The following is a 17301-nucleotide window of genomic DNA, read 5'->3' on the forward strand; positions in this document are numbered from 1 at the left end:
CCATTGGACACAAACCCAATGGACCAAACCCCTTCCCATTCACTCCCATTGGACACAATTCCAATAGATCAACCTTATTCCCATTCACTCCCATTGGACACAATCCTAATAGATCAAACTCTTTCCTGTTCACTCCCATTGGACACAATCCCAATAGATCAAACCCCTTCCCATTTACTCCCCTTTGACACAATCCCAATCGATCAAACTTATTCTCATTCACTCCAATTGGACACAATCCCAACGGACCCGAATCTCTTCCCGTTTCCTGGTGTTGTACAGGATCCATGTGGGATCCTATTCTGTCTGTGATTGACCTTCAGTGAGGTAGTTACAAGTGAGCAGAGACTGACTGGATGGGAGCTAACTGTGTTGTGTTATTTGGGGGAGGAGGCAATGCTCCTCTCTGTCCCATATCCTTTGGGGTGCTCCTGCTTCCTCAGGCCAAACGTCTATCTAGTGCCAGCCCGGGGTTGGGTGGGGTTGGGGTGAGGGGGAGCTTGGGAGAGGGGTTGGGGGGGGCTCAGCTCTGCCACCATTTCCCTCCCAATTAGTGAGCCTGTCTGGGCCATTTCCTGGTTACGGACCAATTCACCAACATGGTATTCAAAATACCAGAAACCACCTTCACCCAACCCAGCTCATCCTGCAGGCACATGACGCTCTTTTTCCTGCCACCTTTTCTGCTGGTTTTGGGGACTCACTGTGTCGCCATTTTGTCACGTGTCTGTTGGGCCACCCTGGGCCCCAGGGCTCATTAGCGTCGACCAATGGAAACCCACACTCGTCTCTGAAGCTGTTGGGATGTGAAACCAAGTCAGTTCCCTCACCATAGATTCCCAGTCCTCCCTCCGTTTTCCCAACATTCCTTTTCGGCGGGTTCTGGTCCCATGGTGGCGCCATCTTTCTCACAGAATGGCTGCCTTCACCTCAGCTTCTACTGGCGTCTTGCCCCCACCCTCCCTAACCCCTCTCCCACCCCCCAAGGTCCCTGATCTGGGCCTTGGTTCTCAGAGCAGATCCTCCCTGACGTGAGGGGGATTGTGTCATCCTTGCGTCTCCCAGTAAAGCAATCGACGTTCCCTCCAAACTGCATCCGTCACCACGCTGATCAATTCTCCCGTCCCGTACCCTGACCTCGGATGTTTGCACGGTTTGGAGGGGGGGGAACAAATGACAGGGGACAGTTTCCACCGTCTGCCATCTGCCATTTTGATCGCTACACCCCACCCCCCCCCCCCAGTCCACCCTGGTCTTGTTTGTGTCCTGTTGGGGTTGCTGTCGGCAAAGAGGGCCCTTTCTCTCCTTCGCTTTGCACCCCTCTCCTGGAGTCTCTGTCCTCTGTCCAAACAGGGTGTGAGGACCACAGGCTTATTGGATGCTCACAGTGGCTGGGAAGGGGGGGGCCATTCCTCCCTCTGTACCTGCCCCACTTGGCAGTCAGGCTTTCCCATCCGTGACCACCAATCCGATTGGAAAACCCTACCTTGAGTGGTGTTATGGAGAATCCAGGGGGATTTTTCCCTCCCTCCCCACCCCTGCTCCATCGCAGCGCCTGGAGTTCAATCTCTGACGCAGAATCTCTGAGCAAAATCTGATCACTTACTGCGAACGTGTTCAAGCTGTTCTCCAGGAGTTCCCACCCACTGCAGCCCCGACACACCAGAGACACCCTTCCTCGTCCCACGCCTCCCTTGTCTCCTCCTCTGCTGCGGATGTTGGCATCACCTCTTTTTCTGTTCCTTTGGGAAAATCCTAGACGCTGGTGCGTGAAGCGACAGCTGGACCTGAAGGAACTGAGAGGGCCCACTTGGTTGAGCAGCTCGGAAAGCCCAGGCCGGCAGGAACTCCTTCGGCTTTCCAGCACGGCGCCACCTCTGGCTCTGGCCTGATGGCTGGTAAGTGGAAGGCTCCTTCCTCTGGCGAGGCGTGCCGGGATCCTGAACAGGATGGCCCAGGGAGTTTCTTCAGGAAGAACACCTTGGAGGTGCAGAGGGTCTTGGATGAGAAACAGGCCCCAACTGCTAAGACAACAGCAAAAGGCAAAGTGTCCCATCAGAAGGAGAAGAAGGCAACGCAGATGTTGGCGATTGTCTTAGGTGAGTCTGGAACAATCTAGAACTGAATTCTCGAGTCACCATAATAATCTGGAATAATGGGGTCCAATGTGCTGAGTCATGAGAATATATATATATAGCCCTCACAATTATCTGGAAAAATAGGCTACAATTCAAGACATTCTGCTTGGTGTGAAGCTTGAATGGGTTCAGAAAAGATTTACGGGGATGTTGCCAGGGTTGGAGCTACAGGAAGAGGCTGAATAGAATCCCTACAGTGTGGAAACGGGCCTTTCGGCCCAACAAGTCCACACTGCCCCTGCGAAGAGCATCCCACCCCAACACATTCCCCTATGCCTGCATTTCCACATGTTTAACCCACTGAGCCTGCACATCCCTGAACACTACGGGCAATTTAGCATGGCCAATCCACCCTAACCCGCACATCTTTGGACTGTGGGAAGAAACCGGAGCACCCGGAGGAAACCCACGTAGACAATGTGCAAACTCCACACAGACAGTCGCCCAAGGGTGGGATTGAACCCGGGTCCCTGATGCTGTGAGGCAGCAATGCTAATCACTGAGCCACCGTGCCGCCTTGGGGCTGGGGCTATTTTCCCTGCAGTCCTCACAATAATCTAAAACTATAATCGCAATGATGGAATCACAACGATCTATAATGATATACTATGTTCCATGGCCTCACAATACCCTTGATAAAGAGGCTGCACTGCAAATATTCACGATGATTTGGAACCATCGACTGACTTACACAATCTCACAGAGATGAAGAATCAATGAGCTACTGCCCATTTGGCCCTAATTATTTAAACCAATGGGCTACCTTGCATGGTGATAATCTAGAACAACAGACCAAGTTTCATGATCCTGAGTTGTTCCAGAACAATAGACCAAGCGCTATATTGACACAGTGCAATTTGGTGTTCCTTAATGTTCTCGAACAGGAGGCATACATAAAAGGAATCGCAATGATCCTTAACAATAGGCTTGAATCACAATGATCTAGACCAAGTTCATGTTCCATGATGCCACAACTGTCTAGAACAATAGGGTCCCATAATGATCCAGAACTATAAGGTACTGAGACACAGTGACCTATGGCCTTATCTTGTATTTCCTGTTCTCATCATAATCTCGGAAAATAGGGGGAGACAGAGTTATCCCGAGCTGTAAACCAACGTACATGATCTCACTGTGATCTAGAACAATAGGCCCCATTCCATGGTTTCACAATGAGGTAGATTAACAGCTGGCTTCCACAGCGACACAGTGATCTAGAACATTTATGTGACTCTTGGATAGGCATGTGGATGATAGTCAAATGAAGGGAATGCAGGTTAGTTTGAGCTTAGAGTAGGAGAATAGTTCAGCACAACATTGTGGGCCAAAGGGCCTATACTGTGCTGTACTGTTCTATGTTAATTCCTGAAGTTACAATGGGCTAAAATGCTCCAGAACATTAGGTGATGTGACATTGAAGCATAGTGAGATGGAATGATAGGCTAAAGTTGTTCTGAAATTGCTGTGTCATATGTGGGCTGTTTTAAAAGTGGAATAGTTTTGTGAATATTAGCAAAGAACTATACGCCCGGACACAATTCACGAAGAGCCCAGGTGTCATGCGGGTGAGGCCCACTGACCAGGGGAGGATGCACAGTAAGAACGTGTGTGTGTGTGTCTGTGTCTGTGTCTGTGTGTGTGTGTGTGTGAGAGTGTGTGTGTGTGTGTGTGTGTGTGTGAGAGTATCTGTGTGTGTCAGTGTGAGAGTATGTCTCTGTATCTGTGTGTGTCTGTCGACGTGTGTGAGTGTGTGTGTGAATGTGTGTGTGAGAGTGTCTGTGTGTCAGTGTGAGAGTATGTCGATGTGTGTGAAAGTGAGACAACCAGTGAGTGTGTGCGTGTGTGTGTGTGAGAGATAGAGAGTGTGTGTGTGTGAGAGATAGTGTGTGTGTGTGTGTGAGAGATAGAGATTGTGTGTGTGTGTGTGAGAGAGAGATAGAGAGTGAGTGTGTGAGTGTGTGTGTGAGAGAGATAGAGAGTGTGTGTGTGTGAGAGATAGAGATTGTGTGTGTGTGTGTGTGTGAGAGAGATAGAGAGTGAGTGTGTGTGTGTGTGTGTGAGAGAGATAGAGAGTGTGTGTGTGTGAGATAGAGAGTGAGTGTGTGTGTGTGTGTGTGAGAGAGATAGAGAGTGAGTGTGTGTGTGTGTGTGAGAGATAGAGAGTGAGTGTGTGTGTGTGAGAGATAGAGAGTGAGTGTATGTGTGTGTGAGAGATAGAGAATGAGTGTGTGTGTGAGAGAGATAGAGAATGAGTGTGTGTGTGAGAGAGATAGAGAGTGAGTGTGTGTGAGAGATAGAGAGTGAGTGTGTGCGTGTGTGTGTGTATGAGAGATAGAGAGTGTGTGTGTGTGTGTGTGAGAGAGAGATAGAGAGTGAGTGTGTGTGTGTGTGTGCGCACGCGCGTGCATCATTGCTAACAGCTCTTGTCCTCTCTCTGTCGAACTTGCAGGCGTCTTCATCATCTGTTGGCTGCCATTTTTCATCACACACATACTGAACGTGCACTGCCAGAGGTGCTCCATCCCACCAGCGCTCTATAGTGCCTGCACCTGGCTGGGTTATGTCAACAGCGCTGTCAACCCCATCATCTACACCACCTTCAACGTGGAGTTCCGCAAAGCCTTCATGAAGATCCTGCATTGCTAACGCTGCAGCTGTGCCTGGTGACTGAGGGAGCCCGACTGTGACACAACTGTCGCTCGCTGATGCTGGAGACATTTAAGGAGCCCAGACCTTGGGCGATCGTGTCTCTGCTGTGTCTTCACAGCGCCATCAAAGGAAGCCTGAGTGACCACTTCCTGTCCAAGATGGCGGCCTGATTGACCACTTCCTGTCCAAGATAGCGGCCTGATTGACCACTTCCTGTCCAAGATGGCAGCCTGATTGACCACTTCCGGTCCACGATGGGACCAGGACCCATTGGCACCTTCCGAAAATGACAATAAAGGTTGAGTTTTCACACCTCAATGTTGTGTTATCTATGTACACAGTCTCTCTACACTGCAATACACTTCCTTTCATCACTGCCTACTCAGAGTCTAGCTCTTGTGCTCCCTATTAAAGTTCTCATTTCCTCGTATCAATGTTGGTACCTATTGTAATCATTGCTCATTGTGTCAATATGAAGCTTGACCTACAGATTACACAGGGATGGATGAAAAGGACTTAGCATCTTGTGTTCTAAAAAACTAAAGGGGGGGGTCTTTATTTTATTCATTCACAGGGCATGGGCATCGCTGGCATGGCATGGATTTATTGGCCATCCATAATTAGCCCTTGAGGTGGTGATGAGTCACCTTTGTAGCACGGTTGAGTGGCTCACTAGGTCATTGAAGAGGGCCTACAAGACTCATGGAGACATGCAGTATGGAAACAGACCTTTTGGTCCAACTCTCCACACATTCCAATCTGACCTAACCCCATTTGTCCTATATCCCTCTAACACCTTCCTGTTCATGTCCCCATCCAGATGCTTTTTAAATGTTGTAATTGTACCAGCTTCCACCACTTCCTCTGGCAGCTCATTCCATACACGCACCAACCTCTGTGTGAAAAAGTTACCCCTTAGGTATCTTTTAAATCTTTCCCCTCGCACTTCAAACCTACGTCCTCTAGTTTCAGACAACCCTTCCTCGGAAACACTATTCACCCTATCCATGCCCCTCATGATTTTATAAACCTCTATAAGGTCACCGCTCAGACTCTGACGCTCCATGGAAAATAGCCCCAGCGTATTCAGCCTCTCCCTGTAGCTCAAACCCTCCAACCCTGGCAACAGCCTCGTAAATCTTTACTGCAGCCTTTCAAGTTTCACTGAGAAAAAAATGGAATCTCAGAGTCTCTTCACTCAAGGAACGAGCTAGTCAGAATGGTGTGTAAAGGGAAAGAGTTGGCCTGCTGTTGGGTTGCCTGCTTCAGTGACATTGTTGTCTTCGTTTCGGACCTTTCGCCATTGCCTTGCTGCTGCCTAGCCCCTGCCCTGGCACTCCCATGCCCTCTGCCACTGCTTCCCCCCCACAATCCTAGGGCTCCTGCCTTAGGCCTGCTGTCTGGAGCCTCGTGGGCCAGTGTTGTTGCCAGAGGTGCCCTCTCCCAGGGACTGGCGCTGCTGCCTGAGGCTCTGGGGCCAACTCCTGTTCTGCTGTAGCCGAGTGCGGGCATCCCAACCCTGTTGAATTGGCTCCGTTGGTCATAGAGCCACAGAGACGTACATCATGGAAACAGGCCCTTCGCTCCATCTCGTCCGTGCTGACCGGATATCCCGGATTAATCCAGTCCCATTTGCCAGCATTAGCCTCTGAAAATAACCCCAACTTAGACTAGTCTCACCCGCCTGCTCCTGAACTGTGTCCCTCCAAACCCTTCCCGTTCATGTACTTCCATGTTCCCACCACTTCCTCAGGAAATTTTCATTCGGCACGCGAACCACCCTCTGTGTTAAAAACAAAAATTTGCCACTCGTGTCTTTTTTTAAGACCTCTCTTCTCTCACCTTAAAACGTGGCTCCTTAAGTCTCGAAAACTTCCCATTCAAGGGAAAGAAGACACCCACCATTAACCCTATCTAAAGCCCTCATGATTTTATCAACTTCAGACAGCTTCGCTTCCCTGCAGTGAACCAGATGGGTTTTTACAATGGATGGTCACAGCGACCAGGACTTTATAGCCCAGTCTTATTGATTGTACTGGATAACAATTGCAGTGGGGCGATGAACACATACCTGTGGAGTATTAGTGTAGGCCCAGACAAACAGATAGACTACTGGAGAAACTCAGCAGGTCGGGCAGCATCTGTAGAGAGAGAAAAACAGATTTAATGTTTTGAGGCTGGTATGGCCTCTCCTTAGGACATTTTTCGAGTGTCCCACAGTTCTTTGTGCTTGTTGATCAGATTCTTGTCCACTACTGCGGCCACATGCCCCAAGTTGACTGGGTGATGATAAAAATTTATGGGTTCCTTACGTTGGTAAGTAGAGGCGGAGTGTGTGTAGCAGAAAAGGATTGTTACGCCGCTGCTCTTTCAACCGGCACAATGGGCCAAACGTCCATCTCCTGTGCTCCGATGTTGGAAGAGTGGGATATAGGACCAGGAGTAGGCCATTTGGCCCATCGAGAATGTGCCACCGCTCCAAGAGAGCATGGACCTTGGTGAGTCCTCTTCTGGAGCACTGTGTGCGGTTCTGGTCACCCTGTTATAGGAAGGATATCATTAAGCTGGAGAGGCTTCAGAAAAGATTTACCAGGGAATAGACTGGAAAGGACTCTATTCCACTGGAGCGTAGGAGGTTGAGGGCGTGACCTTATTGAGGTTTATAAAATCATGAGGGACATAGATAGGGTGAATGACAAGGGTATTTTCCCTAGGGGTGGGGAGGAAATTCAAAACTAGGGGTCATATTTTTAAAGTGAGAGGAGAAAGATTTTAAAAAGACAGGAAGAGGTTGGGGAGGGGGGCGACTCCTTTTAGACAGAGGGTGGTTCATGTGTGGAACGAACTGCCAGTGGAAGTGGTGGATGTGGGCGCAGTTACGATGTTCAAAAGACATTTGGATAAGTACGTGAATAAGAAAGGTTTGGAGGGATATGGAACTGGTTTTGTTTGAGAACATGGTCGGTATGGACTGGTTGGACCGGAAGGTCTGTTTCCATGCTGTATGGCTTTATAACACTTTTAACCTCAATGCCATTTTCCAGCCTTCTCTCTACATTTCTTTGATATCTTCAATATCCAGAAATCTATCCCACTCGGTCTGAAATGCAGTCAATGTCCGAGTCTCTATGGATCTCCAGGATCTACAGATTTCCCATCCTCTGATTGAAGGAATTTCTACTCACATTTTTATAAATGGCCTACCTTTGGTTCTGAAACCATTTCTGTAGACTTCCATTCCCCTCCCCATCGAGTGAATCTTCTCTGAACTACCTCCAATGCAAATATATCCTTCCTCAAGTAAAAGGAGCACAATTGCATGTGGTCCTCCAAACGTGCTCTGGCTAATGCCTTGTACAGTTGTAACAACACTTCCCTACTTTATACCCCATTCCTGTAGCAATAAATGTGAAAATTCCATTAGCCCATCAGCTACCACTGTCTGTGGAGGTGACAATCTCAGTTAATAATTTGCATTAATTTAAATTGATGCATCGTGTTGGCTTCTGAGGCAGATCAGTCCCTCCAGGTGCCTATACCTTCCCCATTGTCGAATCCTAGGCTCAAACAGAATGGTGGAGATGTTACAGAATAAATATTGTGAGGGGGGGCCAATGAGTTAAAATAAATAAGAACTGAGCTATCCCTTTTCCAAATTGAGAGAGAGGACTCTTTCAGTTAAGTTGTTAAGCAGAAGAGTTTAATTAGCATTATTTAAAAACTATGGGAGCATTGGGCTGGGGATTGTTTAGTTGATGGTGCTTGTTAACTAGGTAAGTGGACAATGTGAGTTATCCTCACCTGGTTGAAACATAGGCTTTGTAGGGGAGTAGAAACACTGGAAGTGCTCAGCAGGTTAGGTCATATCTGTGAATAGATAAGTGAGTCAATGTTTTTTTTAGTTACAATTGGGAAAGTTTAGATGTTGAATTGGTTTGGAGTGAATGCGGAGAATAGGATATAGGATAAAGTTTGTGCTGGTGTGGAAGAGATTAAAGGACTGCAGTTTTTTTTGGTGTAGGGTCAGGGAGATTATGATTAGTTTTTGGGCTGAGTAAAGAGACAAGTTAGATGTCTAGAGGGATTGTGAATGGTGGTATAATGAATAAACTTGGAAGAAATGTCAAAGTTAGCAATGAGAAACAGGATGAGGTGGATCCTGGTCTGAAATTGTTGAATTGCTGCTGAGTTTGGGAGACTGCAGTGCAAATATTTGATTTTTGAGAAGATGTGCTGCTTTTCAAGATGATGTTAAGCTTCACTGGAATTGTGGAGGATGGGGTAGGTGAAGGTCGGTGTGAGAGTAAGGTGGAGATGTAAAATGGCAGCCAGTTACTGTCTTTTGCAAGAGCAGTATATAGTCAAATCAAACCCCTTCCCACCTTGCCCTTTGTCATAACAAATATTCAAAATGTGTAAAAGTTTTGTCTACATTTTAGTGAGAAACACTTGAAACCAGGATAACGCAGTGTGGAGCTGGAGGAACACAGCAGGCTAGGCAGCATCAGAGGAGCAGGAAAGTTGCCACAAGGCTCATTTTTCTTGCATTTTGCTAATAGTGATCTATCCACAGTACCATGTTCTTTCTTCAATTGTCCTCCCTCAGACATCAGAGACATTTGTTTCCTGTGAGCTGAGAGAAACTTTGTTCAAACTATTGCTGACTGTAAGGGGAAAAGCACATGCTTAACTTGCTGGAGTGTTGCTTTGAGGTAATGTTATCGGTGTGCTGTACGTGAGTTCCTGCACCAGGCAAGGTTACCAAAGAAGTTTTCCCCTTGCCTGAGGCTAAACGACCACCAGTTGTGTGAGATAACAGTGTGGAGCTGGAGGAACACAGTGGGCCGAGCAGGAAAGCTGATGTTTTGGGTCAGGACCCTTCTTCAGGGGGAAAAAGAAAAGCAGTTGTGTGTCTCTAGTCAATGGTGACACCAATTGGAGTATTATGTGGATGACCACAATGTAATTCTGTCCCTCTCACACACAGCAATTTGGATTTAAAAGTTGGATTAAGAATAATAAATTTTTTTGTTTTGGACTAGTGGAATGTTTGTGGTGGAGTTCCCTTAGGGTCAGTGATGTGACCATTTTTGTTTTCCCAGCTTTTTCTACGCATTAGTGATCTGGATGAGTGTACAGAGCACAATTCCAAAACTTGCAAACAATGTGAAACTTGCAAACATGTGAGGAGGATAGTGTAGAATTTCAAAAGGGCATTGGTGATGGATGGTGGCAAATGACTTGACTGCAAGCAAGTGGAAAAAAGGAACAGTGATATTGGATGCCTGCGATTTTAATTTCCAGCCCATTTTCTCTGAACCGAGACTGTAATTCTGCTTCAGTGGATGTGTATCCAATTAAATGTCCTAACTACCACATGAATGGATTAATCCAGCTCTGCCCAATTAACTTGATTTGAGATTTCATTGATTCATCTGACTATTAATTGCTTATTAATTTGAGTAAATGGCTTGGAGTTTGAGTTGTAATGTTAACACCAATTTATCAATGAGAAATTGAACTTCGCTGGAAATTAAATTTTCAGGTTCTTGTCTGCTTCTGAAAAAAAAAACTGCCAAACATTGTTCCCTAGTCTTAGACTTAAGTTTTTAAAATGAATGAATGGGCTTGATTATTGTACTCTGCTGCTGGGGTGGGGTAAGGTTTAAACAGGAGGGGCTCAACCTGACGGGGAATTCCAGAGAAGCCTCTTTCCCATGACTGAGGGCTGGGTGGGGAGGGTGGAATATGGGATTTGACTGCAGCCCCCTCCCAGGGAGTGTTGTGGTGAACTGTTTTGATGCATTTAAGGGGCAGCCTGGAAATACACGTGAGGGAGAAAGGGATTTATTCTTATTTGTGAAACTTTACTCTAGAAACAATTTCTGCCACGCTTTCAGCGAGCACTTCCAGAGTATAAAACTTGTGGGAAATAACTCTTGTGTGACCTTTGCCTCTTCTGGTCCTGAACTCCTTTGTCACTGCCAATATTTTGTGTCAGTATCTTCTAGTACAAATATGGTGGCTCGGTAGTTAGCACTGCTGCCTTGCAGCGCCAGGGACCTGGGTTCGATTCCACCCTCAGGTGACTGTCTGTGTGGAGTTTGCACGTTCTGCGTGGGTTTCCTCCAGTTTCCTCCCACAGCCCAAAGATGTGCAGGTTAGGTGGACTGGTCATGCTAAATTGCCTGAGATTAGGTGGGCTAAAGGGGGGTGCGTCTGCGTGGGATGCTCTGAGGTTCAGTGTGGACTTGTTGGGCCGAAGGGCCTGTTTCCACACTGTAGGGATTCTATTCTACTCCCCAATTTCAATCATCTCCGTCAAATGCTAACCAGCTCCATTCTGAGTTGGTCAATGCCCATATCTTCAAATTTTTTTATTGCCTCCGTGATTAGAGGAGACAGGTTTACGGTAAGTAATACAGGGCCCGGCTTTGGAGGGGACAGGTTTTAGAAGCAGTGATGAAGGATAATGTCAAGGAAACTGGCTGGGCGCTTGAGCAAGATGTAGACCCGCAGACATAGGTAGACTAGGGGGAGGGGGTGGCACTGACTGGATTATTCCACTGAGAGCTGGCATTGGCTTGATTAGGGTTGAATGGTCCCTGGTGCCACTAAATTGTAATCCTTGACCAATAAGGTTTTAGCATCTTGTGGCAGGGCATTTCCTAAATGAATACAAGTAGAGTCTTGTGTAATGATGTGACTAAAGCAAGTAGAATTTGAACTTGAGCCTGTAATGTTGGTAATTAGTAAGTATCAAGCAATGCTATTTGTCTTTCTGTTTGTCCAAACAATGTGGCCAGTAGGCATCTTGGATTGTAATGAATTCCCACTGACTGTGTGCTCCACAGAGATCTGTGATGGACTTGTGGTATTATCGCTGGACTGTTAATCCAGAAACCCAGATAATGTTCTGGGGACCAGGGTTCAAATCCAGCCACAGCAGATGAATTTGAATTAAATAAATATCTGGAGCTAAGTGTATAATGACGGCCGTGAATCAATTGTCAGAAAATCCCATTTGGTTTGTTAATTCACTTTTTGAGGAAGGAAACTGCCATCCTTACCTGGTCTGGCCGACATATGACTTCAGACCCACAGCGATGTGGTTGACTCTCAACCGCCCTCTGGGCAATGAGGGATGGGCAATAAATGCTGCCTAGCGGGCTGCGTGTTCATCTGCTTAAAAAATGTTTCATTTGCTGAGATTAGGAGTTGGGGTGTAACAAAGGAAGTTAACAAACTCCTTCTCGTTGAGTCTGTCCTGTGTATTTTTGGCGGAAATCCAGGAGATTAGTGTAAAATTTATCCACTTTGAACTTGAAGGTAGAGCTGGTCCTAAAATGTGGGAGGTTGTACTGTAGATCTTGGCAGACTTGGCGCAATACACATGCATTAGTAAAATTACCCGAGTGTAAACAGCAAGGAGAGTTGAATTCTGATTGTTGGCTCTGCCAAGAAGGAAGATAGCTACGCGTCTAGATTTCACGTGTAACTTGACCCATCAAGTTTCTTTAACAGTTTGTTTTTTTTTAATGAAGGTGATTACTAGCGAGGGGGATTTGTTGGCCATCAGTTAGTTTGGTTTAATGGGACTAGGGAGTAGCTGCTCACAAGACCCGCATCCCTAATTGCCCTTGAATTTGGCATGTGAGGGGCATTTTTAAGAATAAACATATTGCTGCGGGTCTGGAGTCACATGTAGATGAAACTGGGTGGGGAGAGGGTGGGGTACATATTCCCTTCCCTATGGGGGAACTAATGAACCAGTTGGGTATTTGTGACAATTGATGATGGTTTCTTCATTTTTTTTTTGGCCTCGAATGTTTCTTAATCAGATTAAGGGTCTACAAACTAGTCTAAGTGGGATTTGAACCCAGTGTTCCAGAGGCTTAACTAAAAAACTAAAGAACTGTGGATGCTGTAAATCAGGAACAGAAACGTTAACTCTGGTTTTTTTCCTTCACAGATGCTGCCAGACCTGCTGAGCTTTTCCAGCAACTTTTGTTTTTGTTCGAGGATTAACCTGGATTATCTGTCAAGTGATATTCCTGCTATGACTTCTTGTGATCTGTCACCATCTTTTTTTTTTCTACAGCGTACTATGGGTCTTTTGAAATGGGCTTTTTGAACTTGGTGTTTTGTGTTCTCTGTGCCACACTAGCTTTTTTTTTGTTTTAACTATCGCTCACTCTTTCTTTCAGATGATGAGCATGGATTTGGAAGTTGAGGGAATTCTAGAAAGACTCTTGGATGCCATGAATCGTGGTGGGATATCAGAAATGGCCGCTCTGGTGGAAGCGGAGAGGAGGAGGGTCGAGCGGGTAACAGTCCATGTGGCAGTCACTGGCACCTCGCGAGCAGGCAAGTCCGCCTTTATCAACTCTGCAATGGGCTTCCAAGATGGCGACGAGGGTGGCCCCTCCACCGCTCCTAGCCAGGGGGCGACCAAGCCTGCACCTTACCGTCGGCCGGGGTTCCCTTGCTGTACGTTCTGGGAGCTGCCCAGCGTCGAGGACGCCAGCTTCTCCCCGGGGGACTACTTGCGGGCGGTGGAGGTGGACCGGTACACAGGCTTCTACATCCTGTCATCGGGCCGCTTCACGCAGCAGGCGGCGGCCCTCGCCGACGAGCTGAGGAGACTTGGCAAGCCCTTCTATTTCGTCCGCACCAAGATCGACATGGACGCCCATGGCTACAAGGACCGGGAGTTTGCCAAGAAGGCCCTGCAGGTCATTGCCGCCAATCGCTTTGCCTGCTTGGATCTGGACTACGCTATCGCTCGCTTTTTCTGCGTCTCCTGCCACGAGAGCGAGCGGTTTGACTTCCCGGCCTGCATTCGGGCCCTGCAGAATTCCTCCCCTCCGCTTCAGAGGCACGCCCTGTTGCTGTCCCTGCACCACCTTGCCGACAAGATGGAGCTGAAGAACTCTCTGAAGGAGCTGATCCCGGTGTCGGCCGTCTACAGTTGCGTCATTGATCCCGTCGCGGTCGAGCAGCTGCCTTACCGAGCGAACATAGGCTTCCTGTGCGAAGAGATCCGTCTCTACCGCCTCCTGCTGGGCCTTGACTACCCGGCCTTGAGCAAGAGGGCCCGGCTGGTCGGCCAGCCCGCTTTCGTCCTCTCGGACGAGATCCAGACCCGCATGGCCAGGGAGCTGACGGAGAAGGCCGTGGCAGAGGAGCTGCTCAGGTGGACGGAGAAGAACGTCCTGGTATCCCCCAACAACGTGAAGTGGATCCCCCTCCTCGAGAGCCTGCCTGGAGGGAAGCTTTCGGGGGCCTCCACCATCAGGCTGCTGGACGCCATGCTGGAGCAGTTCATGGACGACGTCTACCGGATTCGGAGGAAAGTGGCGAACGTGCTGAGGGGTGATTGACCTCCTCGCTGAGGGTTCAACGATTGTCGATATGAATGGGAAGATCCCAACTGCAATATCAACGTCCATTTTGTACACCCTGAGGGGGGGGGGGGTGCGGCGGGCAAGTGGTTTTGTTTCCTAGTGTTGTTTTCTTTGCCCCCTCCCTAATCCATGCTGTCATAGTGAAGGGATTTCCCACTGGACCAATCCTCCCTGCTAATGCAAATGCTTTATTTCCTTGAAGATTAAAGCTTTAAAAACTCTTTCATCCCAACTCTTTCATCTGTTGCAGTGACTTAATGAGATTCCCCTTGTGCAGATTGACAACTCCCATTCAGTATCTAGGGCAACGAGACCAAAAGCAAAGGTGTGCTGTCTGTGTGTCTGTTGAGACATTTTATTTCACTGAAGTTGAGCTACATGCTGATAACTGTACCACTGTCCAACCACACCACTTCTTCTTTGTCCTTTTCATCACTGTTACTCCAATATATTGAATAAGCCTGAACTATCCACCCATCTGTTATTTTGTACAGCCCAACGTTTTTAATCCCTTTGAGTTTAGATGGATTTGTGGGGGGACCAACTTTCTCTAAACCCTCCTGACTTCTTTTTTCAGGTAGATACTGTGACTGCATTTTAACGTCAATAACAGTAGATGGAAACCCTATTGTGAACTGATCTGAGATGGCTGACTTCCTTTTTTTTTAACAAAGGTGAATAATATGAACACAAACCAATTCTAAATTATCTCAATTTAACAGACTTGTGCCTGCAGAATGAACCAAGAGGGTTCTGTTTTCTCAGGAGTGTCTGAATCCTGATTTTTTTTTTTATCCAAAGCACATTGACACTTTGTTGAGCCCAACATTTGGGGAGAAGGACAGATTAGTGTATGAAAGGAAATTCTTTTGGTAATGCTAGTCCCTAGAGGAGCAAACAGGCCACTGTGTGGGAAGAGGAAACATTAGTGGGTGATAGACAGACGTATGCAACAGGAAACTGAATTGAGAAAGGAAATCTCTAAAGGGGATAAAATAAAACAGGCCATGATTTCAGACTGATGAGAGCTCAAGATTTGAAAAAGGAAGTAAATGGTTGGTTTTTCGCAAACCAATTTATAGCGGAGAGTCTCATTTTGCTTTTCCTAAGTATCCTCATGAAAAGAATATAACTGCCAGAGTTTGCATGTAACTTGCTGTTTTATTACTATTTATTTGTATCTAAATCTTAATTGAATTATGAAATGTGTACATGAATTATCAACTGATTACTTGGTGGCTTCACTGATTTGGATGGTAGAGCAGAAACTCTTAAGAATACCTTCAACATTTTGCTAACTGAAGGAAGTGACTTGCACACACCACTTTCTGTGTGTGTCTGCAATTGGAGTGGACTTTTTCCTGTGTGAGATGGATTGTTTTAATAAAATGGAGTAACTGGTTCTGCATCATTGTTCTAGAGTTGGCTGCCTTGTTTCTTTTTCCGACCCAGCTGTAGTGGTTCCTGTTTCTGTGCTGTAAATAGTCCAAAGTACAGGTTGTTTCTCTAACCCTGGATAACTTCAGAAACACAACATGTTCAAAACAAACCCGCAAGCACTCAAGGTGGCCTTTCTGCTGAGATATTGATCCATAACTTGAATCGGGGCAAGCGGACATTCATGGCTTTTTTAATTAAGAATACAATTGACCCCCTGGCTTTTTTTTTTAAAAGCAGGTATTGTTCCAAACACTTGCATTATTCTTTTTTTGGGTTTAACCTACACATGCCTCTCAATCCTTCTACCAAATATAGTAATCTGTGTGCCCCCGTCCCTGAATGAGATGGCACTACCCTTCTCTCTCTGTGGGATGGGAATGATCTATTTAAGTATTGGCAGGTCTTTATGTGGCGTGCTTCTGCTGCTATCTATGAAGGGCCAGTGAGAGTCAGCTGCCCCTTGACATTGGGTTGCTGTTATTTGATTGTTGGCATCTGTTGCCCAGCTCCTATAGCCACTGGCTGTCCTGGTAGTGTATGCTACCAGTTGATAGAAGTGGGTCGTCACTTCTCTCCTTCAGCTAGAGGTTCCTTTGATGGTATCAGTATTGTAACCTGGGCTCGTGTGACTTCTGACTTTGTCCACCTTGGCTGCACCTCCTACATTAAACTAAACTAGTCCCACCTGCCTGTGCTGGGATCATATCCCTCCAAACACTTTGTGTACTTATTCAAGTGTCTTTTTTAAATGTTGTACCATCTATGTTTGGGGCTTCTTGTATCCTTGAGGTGGAGCTTTCGCTAGCCTGTTGGTCATCTACCATCTTACACAGTTGCCCAAAGACCTTCTGTAGTAGGAAGAGCCAATGCTCTGTCTCTTTTTGAGTGGACCGTGTAAGGTGAAAAGATTCTTTCCTATTTGGTCTGTCCATTTTGTGGGCTTCATCAAATTGTGCTTTAGCATCCTGTGGCCCAAGAAAACTAGAGTTCTTTTTTTTTAGTCTTAGTCACAGGACATGAGCATTTATTGCTCATCCCTTGAACTGCGTGACTTGCTAGGTCATGTCAGAGTCTGAGGGGTGGCCTTACAGAAGTTTATAAAATCATGAGGGGTATGGATAAGGTGAATAGCCAAGGTTTTTTTCCCTGGGGTGGGGGAGCCTGAAGCTAGAGGATGCGGGTTTAAGGTGAGAAGACGAAGATTTAAAACGGACCTGAGGAGGGATAACCTTTTTCATGCAAAGGGTGGCATGTGTATGGAACAAGGTGCCAGAGGAGATGAAGGCTGGTACAATTACAATATTTAAAGGGGATCTGGATGGGTACTTGACTAGGAAGGGTGTGGGACTAGATTAATTTAGGATATCTGGTTGGCATAGACAAGTTGGACCGAAGGGTCTGTTTCCATGCTGTACAGCCGAGACTCTATGGCAGTTGCTGTGGATCTGGTGTCACATATAGGCCAGACCAGGTGCGGATGACAGATGCCCTTATCTGAAGGGTATTGGTGATCCAGATGGGTTTTTCTGATAATCAACTGAAGGGTATCAGTAGATTCTTTTTTTAAAGTTATTAAGGAAAAAAAATCTGGAATGAGCTTAATTTCCAGCATCTACTGTGGCAGGATTGAACCTAGATCCCCAGAACATTAGTTGAGTTTCTGGATA

The 17301-nt window shown here is 46.7% G+C and overlaps 2 protein-coding genes across 7 annotated transcripts in view; both read left to right on the forward strand.

The window, feature by feature from the left end:
• The window catches only part of LOC109938748 (D(2)-like dopamine receptor), a 19731-nt gene extending 14626 nt beyond the window's left edge, over positions 1–5105 (forward strand). For both annotated transcript variants that reach the window (XM_048620625.1, XM_048620626.1), the window contains exons 7-8: positions 1760–2099; positions 4588–5105. In XM_048620625.1, coding sequence (XP_048476582.1) covers positions 1760–2099; positions 4588–4784 — 537 coding nt within the window. In that variant the 3' untranslated portion in view covers positions 4785–5105. The remainder of the gene's footprint in view (positions 1–1759; positions 2100–4587) is intronic.
• Positions 5106–8451: 3346 nt separating this feature from the next.
• On the forward strand, positions 8452–15681 carry LOC109920646 (interferon-inducible GTPase 5-like). 5 transcript variants are annotated; one of them, XM_048620503.1, is made up of 2 exons: positions 8452–8560; positions 12995–15680. In XM_048620503.1, the coding sequence occupies exon 2, from the start codon at positions 12995–12997 to the stop codon at positions 14168–14170; it is 1176 nt and encodes a 391-aa protein (XP_048476460.1). In that variant the 5' UTR covers positions 8452–8560; the 3' UTR covers positions 14171–15680. The 5 variants fall into 5 exon arrangements, with proteins under 5 accessions (XP_048476460.1, XP_048476461.1, XP_048476459.1 ...); XM_048620504.1 differs by lacking the exon at positions 8452–8560 and adding an exon at positions 8595–8642 and having other exon boundaries at positions 12995–15681; XM_048620502.1 differs by lacking the exon at positions 8452–8560 and adding an exon at positions 8600–8668.
• The last annotated feature ends 1620 nt before the right edge of the window (positions 15682–17301 follow it).

The sequence above is a fragment of the Rhincodon typus genome, chromosome 47 (assembly GCF_021869965.1).
Source record: "Rhincodon typus isolate 14 chromosome 47, sRhiTyp1.1, whole genome shotgun sequence".
Classification (NCBI taxonomy): domain Eukaryota; kingdom Metazoa; phylum Chordata; class Chondrichthyes; order Orectolobiformes; family Rhincodontidae; genus Rhincodon; species Rhincodon typus.

Coding starts and splice junctions, on each gene's coding strand:
- LOC109920646 (XM_048620501.1), top strand. CDS start 9,033: ATGATGTTAAGCTTCACTGGAATTGTGGAGGATGGG. Junction 9,069..12,994: donor CTGGAATTGTGGAGGATGGG/GTAGGTGAAGGT, acceptor TCTTTCTTTCAG/ATGATGAGCATGGATTTGGA.